The sequence below is a fragment of the Acomys minous genome (assembly GCF_964271855.1).
Source record: "Acomys minous genome assembly, chromosome: 5".
In the NCBI taxonomy this organism is placed as follows: Eukaryota; Metazoa; Chordata; class Mammalia; order Rodentia; family Muridae; genus Acomys; species Acomys minous.
This window is the reverse complement of record NC_140494.1, coordinates 110332951-110346302: the sequence shown is the minus strand read 5'-3', so window position 1 is coordinate 110346302 and position 13352 is coordinate 110332951. Positions and strand designations below refer to the sequence as shown.

At 45.3% G+C, this 13352-nt stretch overlaps 2 protein-coding genes across 2 annotated transcripts; one reads left to right on the top strand and one right to left on the bottom strand.

Annotated features, from left to right (window-relative positions):
- Positions 1–58: 58 nt before the first annotated feature.
- TIMM8B (translocase of inner mitochondrial membrane 8 homolog B) lies at positions 59–1456 on the bottom strand. Its single transcript, XM_084782113.1, has 2 exons — positions 1300–1456; positions 59–387 (listed from the first exon to the last, which is right to left on the bottom strand). Exons 1-2 carry the CDS (start codon positions 1381–1383, stop codon positions 220–222), a joined length of 252 nt encoding a protein of 83 aa, XP_084638239.1. The 5' UTR covers positions 1384–1456; the 3' UTR covers positions 59–219.
- SDHD (succinate dehydrogenase complex subunit D) lies at positions 1441–12094 on the top strand. The gene is made up of 4 exons (XM_084782108.1): positions 1441–1600; positions 4754–4870; positions 7116–7260; positions 11208–12094. The coding sequence occupies exons 1-4, from the start codon at positions 1549–1551 to the stop codon at positions 11371–11373; spliced, it is 480 nt and encodes a 159-aa protein (XP_084638234.1). The 5' UTR covers positions 1441–1548; the 3' UTR covers positions 11374–12094.
- The last annotated feature ends 1258 nt before the right edge of the window (positions 12095–13352 follow it).

Below are 13352 nucleotides of genomic sequence, written 5' to 3'. Positions count from 1 at the left end.
CAGTGTTCCTGAGAGATCTCTATGTTGAACCCTAAACTGGGATTTAGAAGAAAAAGAATTAGAGACTTCACATTTATTAACTGGTGTGATACAACCTGGAATTACTGAATTCCAATAAATAAAATTCCACTTTTGAACATTTGATCTGTTACTTTACACCTCAACAATTCTTTCTCCACTGTCCATTCAAGTCTTTTGGTCCGTCACTCTGAGGTATGGCTACTGCCCTCCTTTCTGTACGATCTGGGCAAACCGGCCGGTGATAGCAAGAGTGGTGTCGATGAAGCGGTCCACGCAGCTAGAGAGGCAGTTTTCAGTGCGGGAGTCTAGCCGACTCCCTGGCTTCTCCACACACTTATCCCAACATAGTTCCATGAAGTGATGCACCTAAGGGGAGAGAAAAACTTTCATCTTTTAGAGTCTGTACATACATTAATTCCTCATTCTGTGACTTGGTGAAAACCACTTTTAGTTGCATATCGTGGGATTACTACGAGGTCTACTCTTTGTCACCAGTAATGACCCCAGATCTTCATCCTTACAGGCAGCAAATTCTCCTTAGAACGCATGCTTTTGCCAGGCGGTGGTGGTACACGCCTTTAACCCCAGCGCTTAGGAGGCAGAGGCAGCCTGAGTTTAAGGACAGCCAGGGCTACACAGAGAAACCTGTCGCCAAAAAATAAAAGGAAAAAAAAAAGCAACAAAAAACCCTCATACTTTAACAATTCTCAAAGCAACTAGTACTATAATAAAGTTGACTGAGATCAGGACACTTAACGGTAGTACTTGCGAAGCTTAGGTACTGTACTAAGCAAGCAGCCGGTATTTCCAAAGTCAGCAACGGTTAGGACCCTGGTTTGAAAAATTACTGAAACACACCACACCAACTGAGTCTGCGCTGAGTGTTGTCGAGCTCACCTTTCTCTAATAATCATCTCCAAATATATTATCACATGATCCAATCGAGGAGCGGGCAAGAACGAACCCAGAACTCACGGTGAAGACCCGTGTCTTGCCTGCCAGCACGTCACCTCCAAGGTCAGAACCCAGCGATTCCGAACGCCATTCCGGACCAGTGGCTGGCTAATAAGAGCACCCTGCTCAGTCGCCTAAACCTTCCCGCTGCTTTACACCGCCTTTCCTCCCCGGCAGCGCTGGCCTCCCGGGCACCGGGCACCGGGCACTGTAGGCCACCCCGGGCGGGAGGCGCAGCTCAGATCCAGCCTCGAGTGGGGGGGGGGGCGCTCTGTGCCGGGGACCTGCGCCTCACCCTCCTTTCTCAGTTCCTCATCCTCGTACCTGCGCAGTGAACTGCGCCTTCTGCTGCTCGGCGGCCACCAGGCGTTGTAACTCGGCTTCGCCAGCTTCGCCTAGCTCGGCCATAGTCAGCGTTAGGAGCTTCGCTGGTGTGCGCACGCGCGGTAGCAGCGCCCCGCCTCCAGTCTTCCGGCTCACTCGAGGCTGCCTAAACGTTCTTTTACGTGGGGCGGGAACTTGCTACCTAACTGCTTCCGGGCTGTTGGGTGACCTTGAGCCTTCCAGAGCGACATGGCGCTTCTCTTAAAGCTGGGCGCCTTGTGCAGTGGCCAAGGAGGACGAGGTGAGGTGACTTGGCCATCAGAGGTTCTTGTTGTGGCCTGGAGCAGGGGAAGGGAAGGGAAGGGAAGGGAAGGGATGAGGGCTCGACCGGGTGTTGGGACGTCTTGAGAGGAAGGCACTTCCTCTTCAGCCAATGAGGTGCCACTGAGGACGCAGCGGTGACCGTTGTAGCCTCAAGGCCCAAGTGTTTATCGTAATCCCGAGCCTCTGGGCTGGGGTGCTGGTACGCTGCTAATGTTTGAGTGTCGGTGGAAGGAATCAGTTTGGTAATCCTTTTGTTTTGAGAGTGTGTTGCTCTGTAGTGCTGGCTTTCCTGGAAGCTAGCCTTGCAGACCAGAAATAACCTCGAGCTTGCCGGGACCCTCCTGACTGGCTCCCGAGTGCTGGCATGACAGCCCTGTACCACCACTCAAGGCGTCGATAATCATTTTAACCAGGAATTTTGGTTATACCAGGCCCTGAAGAGGCTGGTATACAAACACGAAGAAAACAGTTTCTAGGGGCCTGGAGGGATGGCTCAGAGGGCAAGAGCACTGGCCGCAATTCGAGAGGTCCTGAGTTCAATTCCCAGCAACTACATGGAGGCTCACACCCATCTATAATGTGATCTGACACCCTCTTCTGGCCTTCAGGTGTACATGCAGGTAGAGCACTGTACACATAATAATAAATAAATAAATCTTAAGAAACAAAAAACAAAATACAGTTTCTACCCTCAGGAGAACTTCTTGGGGGCAGCGGAGGGGTACAGGTAAAAAGTAAAGCTAAACTTACTGTGCAGTATAGACATTGTTAATAGGAGTTCAGAGAAAGTTTGAGGAACTTTTTATGAAGGATGAACCTACCATGGTGCTACCTGTTATAGTTATAGCAACTGAGAGCAGCAAAAGCAACGATGAAGGGATAGAAAGGTGCCTAGTGTGACAGAAAATGGAAAAAATAAACTAACATTTGTGAAAGTCAAAGTGCTAAATTAGCCCACAGAACTTATTTTATTCTATTTTGAAGATAAAAACCTCTCTGTGTTGCTCAGGTTGGCAGTAAGATGAAAATGTTTGATAGGATTACGATCTAGGTTTATTCTTGGTGGTGTTAGTATTGTTGCTTAGGCTGGCCTGGAACTTGTCCTGTCTCAGCCTCCTGAATAGCCGGTGTGCGCCACCTCGCCTGGCAGTGTTTTCCTTTTGAGCCCAGCATCTCATGCCTGCTCAGCACACGCCCTTGGTGCCCGACTATCTACTCTCAGCCTAGACTTAGGTTTAGTGACAGCGTAGTCGATGGCTTTAGTGGAGATTGAGCAGGGTCAGACACAAGTCACGGAGATGAGATGAGCACTGAATGGCAGGCCAGGTGGGTGAAGTCCTGAGCTTGGAAGGCACAAGGAAAAGAAGGCAGTTTCAGGAAATGTTAAGGAGATATGTCAATAGGATTTGATGATTTATAGAGAGAGAGCCCTGACTGGGTATTGGCTGTTACTGGATTTGGCTGCGTGGACTTAATTGATCATTGATTATTGGAACAGACATAGGGAGTATAAATGAAAGTTCTAGAGTTGAGTGCTTGCGAAGTAGAGGTGGATTAGGTAGCACTTCACAGAAGCAGGGGGAGTCGGGGCTTTAGCTCACTTGGTAGAATGCTTGCACAAGTTGGTAATTCTAGTGCTTGGAGGTAGAGGTGGCAGGAGGAGCAACAACTTCAAGGTCATGGGCAAGGGAGGCAGAGCCAGGCAGCTCTCCTGGGTGAGAAGCCAGCCTGGTCTGCACAGAGAGTTCCAGGCCTGCCAAGGCTACGTGGTGAGACTCTCTTTCAAACACACGCGCGTGCACACACACACACACACACACACACACACACACACACACACACACACACCTCTTCCCCCAAAAAAGCTGGAAGAGAAAATATTAAGTTATCTTTTTGTGTATGTATGCAGCATTCTGTTTCTTTTCTCTTTTAAAGATTAATAAATAAATAAATAAATAAATTTATTATGTATATAGTGCCCTGCCTGCAGGTAGGACCGCACACCAGAAGAGGGCATTAGATCACATTACAGATGGCTGTGAGCCACCATGTTGTTGGTGGGAATTGAACTCAGGACCTCTGGAAAGAGCAGCCAGTGCTCTTAACCTCTGCGCCATCTCTCCAGCCCTGCAGTTATAATCCTTTGCCTAGATTTTAGCAATGTTACAAAGTAAATGCAATTGTTGACTGTGTTAACTGCTTATTTTCATCCCATTGCTAATCTGTGATGTACTTGGGTGAACATCAGTCTGTCTTACTTTAACCAAGAGGCAGGATCCAAAGGGGTCCAAGGGTACAAATGTGATTTGGTTTTGAAAAGGAAGAGGACACTAGGTGAACTTTCTAAACTAAATTATATTCTCTTGAGGGCAAAGGCTTTTGTCCTCATCTTTCTTGCTCCTTGCCAACACAGTCTTGCATGTACTTAATACTAGATAAGTAGGTGAATAAATAAAGTGAGGCCTTTATATATATATATGTGACTTACTATTAGGAGTCCGCAGATTTTTGTAGGTTTTTTTTTTTTTTTGAGACAGGATTTCTCTGTGTAGTTGGGTAGTCCTGGCTGTCCTGGACTGGCTTTGTAGACCAGGCTGGCCTTGAACTCACAGAGATTGCCTGCCTCTTCTTTCAGAGTTCTAACACCATGCCTTTTCATTGTTTGTTTTTGAAACTGGGTCCCATGAGACCCATGCTGACCTCCAGCCCCATATGTAGGTGAGGATGACCTTGAACTTCTTTTGTCCTAGAAATAGCCTCCTGTGTGGTTGGCAAGCAACTGAGCTGCATCCCCAATACAGATTTTTTTTTTTTGATTGGCAAGATGGCTCGTAGGTTAAGAGCACTTGCTGCTCTTCAGAGAATCTGGGTTCTCTTCCCAGCACACACATGATGGCTCATAGCTACAACTAGTTATAAGGAAGGATGTCTGTGGACATGCACATGTACACAGATATACGTGTAAATAAGCCACTCATATATATATCAAAATAAATCCTTAAAAAAGTAAAAATTTGAGCTGGGTGTGGTGGCACACTCACATGCCTGTAAAGTGAAAATTTTTTGATTTGAGTGGCATGCTCATGGTCTTCTTAGGAAGTGTTTATGATCCCTGTCTTTCTTCCCTCAGCTCTGTTACTCCGAAGCCGGGTGGTCAGACCTGCTTCTGTCTCAGCATTTCTCCAGGACCAGCCTGCCCCAGGATGGTGTGGCACACAGCACATTCACCTCTCACCAAGCCACTGTTGTATGTTCTCTCTGTCTCTGCTTTGTAAACAATTGTATTTATTATTTTAAGTGTGTGTGTGTTTGCCTGCATGTCTGTCTGCACTTGCATGCCTGATGCACAGTCCAGAAGAGGATGTAGGGTTCCCTGGAAGGAAGTTAAGGATAGGTGTGCACTGCTACTGTTTGGGGGTTTGGTTACTGTTACCTGGCTAATCATACATTTGGCAGGTCTTGATTTCTCTCAGGGAGACTCATGTCTACTAGTTATATAAAGAGCCAGTCTGCAAACCTTTGGGCACCCTGCAAACATGGTTTAATAATGCTGTTTATACTCACAGAGAGCCTTCTGGCCTAACTCTTCAAAATGTGTTACATTATTGTCAAGAAAACAACTCTGGAGCTGGGCACAGGGGCCCACACATGTAATCCCAGCACTCTGGGAGTCAGGGGCAGGCAGATCTCTTTGAGTTTAAGGCCAGCATGGTCTTCAACTCAAGTCCAGGACAACCAAGGCTACACAGAGAAACTAAAAGAAAAAGAAAAGAAAAGGAAAAACCAACTCTGTAGGAAGTCTATTGAATGCAGCTTAGTTACTGGTGTTTGTTTAGCCAGTGGAGAGGATCCAGTTGTGCACAAAATCTTACTTTGTGGACTGAGTCGTGGATTTATAGCTGGAATTTTTTTAAGTTGATGAAAATCATACAGAGTTTCCTAGATAAATATTGTGTGGATATTCACACTAGACAATCTTGACATGAATAATGAATTTACTGTGTTTTCAGTAAAGTCTGGAGAGAGAAATATTTATTTTTCCTGGATGGTCTGAAAATTGTTTTGTAGTCCAGGCTAGCCTCAAACTTGCAGTGATCTTCCTGAAATCATAATTTTGACTTTTTTTGTTAACTTTTTTTGAGACAGAGGCTCTCTGTAGCTAGCCTGGAACTGTATTCCAAACTGCACAGGCCTCCTGCCTCGGCCTCCTTGGTGCTTGGTTACAGCTGTGTGTCTACATGCCTGGCTGCTTTTAGTTTTTGCCGTTCAGTCCTTGATTCTTTTTCTTTCTTTCTTTTTGGTTTTTGAGGCAGGGTTTCCTTTGTGTAATAACCCTGGCTGTCCTGGAACTCGCTTTGTAGACCAGGCTGGCCTCGAACTCACAGTGATGTGCCTACCTCTGCCTCCCAGGTGCTGGGATTAAAGCTGTGCGCCACTATGCCTGGCCCTCCTTGATTTTTAAGTCAGCCACTTACAGTTATATCTGAATGATGAGGGATTTGAGCTGGGGCTTTTCTGCCTTTTAAAACCTTTTTGTTTGTTTGTTTTATTTTTTTAAAGATTTATTTATTTACTAGTATACAGTAGTCTGCTTGCATGTGTGCCTGCAAACTAGAAGAGGGCACCAGATCTCATTATAGATGGTTGTGAGCCACCATGTGGTTGCTGGGAATTAAACTCAGGACCTCTGGAAGAACAGTCAGTGCTCTTAACTTCTGAGCCGCCTCTCCAGCCCTGTGTTTGGTTTCTTCGAGATAGGGTTTCTCTGTGTAGCCTTGGCTGTCCTGAGCTTGCTTTGTAAACCAGTCTGGCCTTGATCCGCCTACCTCTGCCTCTCAAGTGCTGGGACTAAAGGCGTGCGCCACCACGCCCGGCTTAAAACCTTTTTGTTTCTGGGTTTCTTTGTTAGGTTTAGAGTACATGGACCTGAAGAAACTCCCCTGGAGGTGTATGTATAGATTTTAGTGTGTGTGCCCATGTGCATTATTTTAGATAGGAACTCCATCCTTCTATCAGGTTCTCTAAGGAGTTCATAATGTCTTAGACATGCCTAGAGCCTGTGTTGGTTTTCACTTGTCTAAAAGCGGTCTTCATGTTTCATTTGTTTCGCACTGAGTGTAAAGGGACAGAGGGACCATGACCTTAAAAGGTAGCTTTAGACCTTTGCTTCTTTTTCATGCTGGTTTAAGCTGTTTTTAAAACATATCACATTTACCTCAAATAGTAGACAGCTATTAGTATTGTTATTCTAAAGGGGTTCCGTTAGGGATTGCTGGATTCATGACACCTGTTTCACTGAAGTCTGAGACTGCCTTTATTCCACAGATGCTTAGCCTGCCTCTGCCTATCCACAAAGTGTGCCTTCTGCTCAGGGACACAGAGGATATGCTGTCTGACTCTGCTCTGTATACTGTTGACCATTCTGACAGGCTTGGTAATCATGTGATTGAATTGTCCTGTCTCAACTCTTGTGAATCTGGTTCTTTTTGTAGCTGGTTCCAAGGCTGCATCTCTCCATTGGAGCAGTGAGAGGGTTGTCAGTGTTTTGCTCTTGGGCCTGATTCCAGCTGGGTACTTGAACCCCTGCTCGGTGGTGGACTACTCTTTGGCCGCAGCCCTCACCCTGCACAGTCACTGGCAAGTACAACAGTCCTTCTGTGTTGTCTGCTTGCTCTGTTTGCTGCAAGCTTGTCTGTTTATGAAAGGAACATTGAGTGACATTCTCAAGACTTGTAGAAAACTTAAAAACATACAACTATTAATGGCTAAATAAATCTGGGTATGTGAGTAGATTATTGAATTTATGTGGGTTTTTTTTTTTGTTGTGTTTTTTTTTTTCTTTTTTTTTGAGTCAAAGTCTTAATATGTAGCTCAGATGGCCTTAAACTTGAAATTGTCTTGACTCAGCCTCAAGTGCTGGAATTACATATATGTGCCTCTGTCTTAGCTACTTTTCTATTGCTGTGAAGAGACACTGTGACCAAGAGTTTGTTTGGGGTTTGTGGCTTCAGAGGGCGAGTCCGTGGCCATCATAGGGCAGCACGACGGCCAGCAGGCACAGTACTGAGCTGTAGCTAAGTTTATATCTTGATCTATCAGTAGGAGGCAGAGACACTGAGAGCCCTTTGAAACCTCAAAGGCACTCCCAGTGACACTTCCTCCAGCAAGGCCATGCCTCCTCCTAATCCTCCCCAAAGATCCACCAACTGGGGACCAGGTTTTCAAATACAAGCGTCTGTGGAGGCTATTTTCATTCAACCCACCACAACTAGCATGCCTAACATGTATCCATCTGCTGTTTGCTGTCATAATTTTAATAATGTTTATAGACAGTTTGAACATAGTGTTTGTAAAACCGAGTTTCTGATTGTCTCTCAATCTGTTCCTCCTGTATCCTTGGGTTTTTTTAAAGATAGGGTCTCATATAGCTAAGGTGGCACTGAATTCCTGATCTTCCTGTCAGCACATTCCAATTGCTGGAGTCACAGACCCGTGTCACCAAGTCTGGGCTTCCTCCTGTACACTTTTCTGGGATGGGGTTATACTCTGCAGCCCTGGCTGACCTGGAACTTAGAGATCTCTGCCTCCCTCATCCTGGGATTGTAGGTTGCAGCACCACACCGGGCTCTTCCTCTTTCTATGGGAACTGTTGCCATTCCATTGAGCTCTTGCTGGTTCAGGCCCCATACCTGGTCGTCATCCTTGGCTGCAGCAGCAGTCTTTTAATTGATCCCCATTGTGTTGGTTGCCAACATAGTCACTCCTGTGATCCTGTTAATATGGTAAGTGGGATAGATACTCTCTCTCAAAGCCTCCATCTCATCTTACTCAAACTAAAGTAATCCTTACAGTTCTATATGGACTCTGCGTATGGTATTAGATGCCACCAGTCCTGTCCGTTCCAGGGAGCGGAAGCAGGAAGATTGCCAGCTCAGAGTCATCCAGGGCAACAACACTGAGACTTGTCTCTATTAAAAACTTAAAATTCTCAAGTGTGGTGGAACACACCTGTAATGCCTGCATTTGCTGAGGTAGAGGGTCAGCTTGAATCAGGGCCAGCTGTGCTGCATAGCAAGTTCCGGTCCAGTCTAGGCAACAGTGTAAGACCCTGTCTCAAGAAACCAAAATAAGGGCTGGAGAGATGGCTCAGCAGTTAAGAGCACTGGCTGCTCTTTCTGAGGACCTGGGTTCAATTCCCAGCAACCACACGGTAGTTGACAACTGTCTGTAACTCCAGGCCCAGGGCTGCTTCTGACAACCTCACAGACACACATGCAGGCAAAACATCAGTGAACACACACACACAAAACTACTTACACACACACACACACACACACACACACACACACACACACTCAAGGTAAAATAAATAAAAGACTGCCCTGAGAGCCTTTAACGCCCCCTACCCCACCCCAACTCCTGCCCCCACACATCCACACATCCACACATCCACACATCCACACATCCACACATCCACACATCCACACATCCATACCCACTCCTCTCATTTCCAACTGCTCATTTCATGCATGCTGGCTTTCTACTATTCTCAGATGTATTGGGGCCTCCACCCTGGTCTTCACTCAGTCTGAAGCTATTACTAGTTATGCACCTGGCTTGTTCCCATCTCAAGATCTCAAACACCGCGCTGTCACCAGAGCTCTCCCTGAGCACTTACTCTGGCCTTTGTCATCTTTCCCTTGTTTTCTTAGGAGTTCTTACTACGTCCTCATCTGTTGCATCCTCTGTGTATTATGTTGTGCACTGTCCCTTCCTGTCCTTCCCTTTCTGTAGTGTAAGTACACATACAGAGCTGCTTAGGGAGCTCAGTTGTCACAGTGCTTGCCTAGCATTTGTGAGGCCCTGTGTTCTATCCCCACCATTGAGGCATGGTGGTGCCTGCTTGCAATCACAGCAGTGAGGAGGAGGAGGAGGCAAAAAAATCAGCAGTTCAAAGTCATCCTTAGCAATATAGCAAATTTGAGGTCTACCTGAGATACTTAACAAGATCTCATTTCAAAAAACAAAACAGTAACAACAAAAAAGAAAACAAGATGTGTCTACACTGAAACTTATACAAGAATCCCAGGGCTGGAGAGGTGGCTCAGCTGTTAGGAGCACTGTCTCCTTTTCCAGAAGGTCCTGAGTTCAATTCCCAGCAGCCACATGGTGGCTCACAACCATCTATAATGTGATCTGGTGCCCTCTTCTGGCATGCAGGTGTACACACAGACAAAGCACTCATCTATATAAAATAAATAAATCTTTAAAAAAAACCCAAAAAACTGAATTAAAAAAAAAATACCATAGCATATTACTTAAATTAGTTAAAAGTGGAAACCATCCATTTGGCCTAAATAGAATATGGTGTCGTGTACATACCATAGAGTGTTATTCAGCCATATAAAAGAATGAGGTACTGAGGTGTGCTGCAGTGTGGATGAACATTGAAAGCAAAATAAATGCTAAAAAGTATGGCACAAAGGGCACGTCTTGCATCATCTTATTTGTATGAAATACCAGAATAGGCACGTCTGTAGAAATAAGCAAATCAGTCATTGAGTAACGAGTGGGATAGTAGCTAGTACTTTTTGAGTGTGTGAAAATGTTCTGGAATTAGTGATGATAGTTCACAACTCACTGACTGCTACACTACTGAATGGCACACCATTAAAAAGGTTAATTTTGTAGTGTCAATTACATTAAAATAAAATTGCTATAAAAATAGTAAAGTCATTGCTTTAAGCTTTCTTGTCAGTGTTTGCTTAGGGCGCTCTGCAGTCTGCCCCTGCTTTGCTCTGATTTTTACCTGACTCATAGACTCCAGCCTCCTTAGCTTCCTTACTGTTCCTCAGAGATGCCAAGGCCCTTGTCATTTTGTTTGGCTGATCTCTTTCAGTCACCCTTCCTCAGGCTGCATATGTAATTACTTTTACTTTTTTTTTTTTTCCTGTTTCACTAGACTGTCTATTCCTACCCAGAAGGAGCATCTGTTACCTAAGTACCCTCAGCATTCCTGACATGTTGTGGCGTACCGTGCCTGCTTAGTACACTCTTCATGAGTGAAGGTTCTGTAGAGCACTTGCTTTGGTTAAAAATGAAAAGATTTTATACAGAGAGGAACATTTAGTTTCTGTAGAATAGCTCTGGAAATGCAAGTTTACAGGATGAGATCCTGTTGTTGTTTGCTTATTTTTTTGAGACAAGGTTTCTCTGTGTAGCCCTGCCCATCCTGGAACTTGCTCTGTAGACCCTGCTGGCCTCAAACTCCCCTCTGCCCCCAGAGTGCTGGGATTAAAGGCTTGCACTGCCACTGCTGGGTTACTAGCAACTTCTGATTGCATTTTGGTTCCATTTTTTTTTTTTTAAACCATGAGTTGCTTTGGGTTGTTATGTCAAAGCAAAGAAATAATTTCACCTGTGAGAGTAGCTACACAGAATCCCTGGAAGATGCAAGCAATTATTGGAATAATAGATAAAGACTTTGTATTTCGGGGTACTTGGTATTTTGGGGCCTGGTGGTGTACTTAACTTATCTGCTTGGCCTCTAACTGCCTTTATGCTGTGACTTTTCTTTTCTTTAGGGGCCTTGGACAAGTGGTCACTGACTACGTTCATGGGGACGCACTGCAGAAGGCTGTGAAGGTGGGCCTCTTGGCAGTCTCAGCTCTGACCTTTGCTGGGCTTTGCTACTTCAACTACCACGATGTAGGCATCTGCAGAGCAGTTGCCATGTTGTGGAAACTCTGACCTCTCTGGTGCAGCCTTAGATTATATGCCTCTTTGCCTCTGCTTTGTCAATGCCATTCAGCTCACAATGAGGAGGGAATGGTGGATACGTCCATCTGTGGGCAGAATCTCTTTCTTATAATTACGTGGCTATTTTAAGAATTTGTTTGTTGAGGAAAAGTTTTGAGAAGAGTTAGGTTCAAGTAGTCATGAATCTGAGTTCCATATCCCATATCTGAGTGTGGTTGCCAGCTCACGTGACTCCTGGTGACTGAACATTTCATGAGCTCATGTTGCCTTTAACGACCTTTTCTTGAGGAGAGTCAGCTCATTCCTCTCAGGATAAGAGTAGGCTATGTAGACTGGGAGGGAGGGCTGTTCATTCATGAGTCAGACTTTGCATAAAGTTGGAACCTTCCACCCTGCTCAGGCAGCTGTTGATGGCTCTGTCTCTAGGGAAACTCAAATCAGGAGATGCTGATGTCTCAAATTACTAATTTCTTAAATCTTAGGAAGGAAAACAAGGAAAGCTGGATTTAGAGGTCAGTGAAGGGAGCTCTCCTTTGTAGGTGGGTTAAATATAACAGATGATTGCAAACTCTTCAGATGCATTTCACTTGTGCAGAAATGAGCTGTCCATAAATACAAGACTAAGTAAGAAAGTGTTTTCCCACTGTGGGAATTGTTAATGGAAAGTGTACTCCAAAAAAGCAAATTTTTAAATAAAATTATATAATGAAAACGCATTGTGCTTTTTTATGTGCTAATACTCTGTAGCGTCTGGTTTCTTGCTTGGGTGTTGATTAGTTTGAGATAGAGTCTTACAGCCTCATGCAGATCTGGAGCTCTCTATAGGTAGACTAGACCAGGCCAGGCTGGAACTTGCTAGGTAGACCAGGGTGGCCTCAAGCTCGTGGCAGTCTTTGTGCCTTTGCCTCCCAAGTGCCAGAGTTACGGTTTTGAACTGCAAAGGTCACTTGTTCTATTTTACTTTGAGGTGGTGCCTTAGTCTGTCGCCCAGGCTAGCACCACAGTCCTGTCTCAAGTCACTCTGTCCAGCCTCCCTGTTGAGTAGTGTCCTGCCATGCCTGGCTATAGTTTTACTCATTACAACTTGTTATGCCAGGTATGGTGGTACAGGCCTGTGACCTCAGCTCTCCAAGGTGCTGGGGGAAGGATTGCTGTGAGTTTGTGGCCAACATAGTTCCAAGCCAGCTTGGGCTACATAGTGAAACCCTTATTCAACACAACCAAAAAACAATGAATAATTAAAAATGTTGCATGCACAGTTCTGAATTAGAACTGAGTTTTACCTTGTGTGGTTTAGCAAGTAATTCACATAGAATGCCTCAGTACAAAAAGGACTCACAGTGGGCAGAAATAGGCGATTCAGTAGGCATGAGAACTCTTGTTGTTAGTATTAGAGTGTTTTGCCAGCACCAAGCTCTCTAAGTCCCATGTTCTGCATGCACTGCCTAAGGCTTGGTGAGGAGTAACACTGTACATCTCACTCCCAGGGGAGGAGTGGGCAGCAAGGCTGGGAAGTGTTCAGTTGAAAGCGCTATCTGCTTTCCAGGCATCGTTTGCAACATGTATCAGCATGGCAGGTGGCGTCCTCAGTGGCCACTAAAACCTGGGATTGGAAAACTAAAGAGAGGCTGGAGGCATGGCTCAGTGGGTAAGGCACTGGCTTGCCGAGCCTGATCGCCGCCTGAGTTTGATCTGAGGGATTCACTTGGTGGAAAGATGGCCCCAGTGTCCCATGAGCTCTGCTGGTGTGCCGCGGCACACATGATCTAATATCATGAAAAAGGTGGGCGAGGGTAGCTGCCCAGCATGTCGTGAGCCTCAGAACCCACAGGGTGGAGGGAGAAATGGCCCATTCTTCAAACAAGAAATGTAATAGTAACAAACTAAGAAGGCAGAGCTAGGTACTGTGGTACAGAGTCTCAGCTGCCTGTGTCATGTTTTTATTTTATTATTTTTTTTTGTGTGTGTGT

What these genes read in the sequence shown, in the direction of transcription:
- TIMM8B (XM_084782113.1), bottom strand. Translation starts at nt 1,383, where the DNA reads ATGGCCGAGCTAGGCGAAGCTGGCGAAGCCGAGTTACAACGCCTGGTG. An exon ending in AGGCGCAGTTCACTGCGCAG is followed by an intron (nt 388 to 1,299) that starts GTACGAGGATGA and finishes CTCTCCCCTTAG; the next exon opens with GTGCATCACTTCATGGAACT.
- SDHD (XM_084782108.1), top strand. Translation starts at nt 1,549, where the DNA reads ATGGCGCTTCTCTTAAAGCTGGGCGCCTTGTGCAGTGGCCAAGGAGGA. An exon ending in CAGTGGCCAAGGAGGACGAG is followed by an intron (nt 1,601 to 4,753) that starts GTGAGGTGACTT and finishes TTCTTCCCTCAG; the next exon opens with CTCTGTTACTCCGAAGCCGG. An exon ending in CTCACCCTGCACAGTCACTG is followed by an intron (nt 7,261 to 11,207) that starts GCAAGTACAACA and finishes TCTTTTCTTTAG; the next exon opens with GGGCCTTGGACAAGTGGTCA.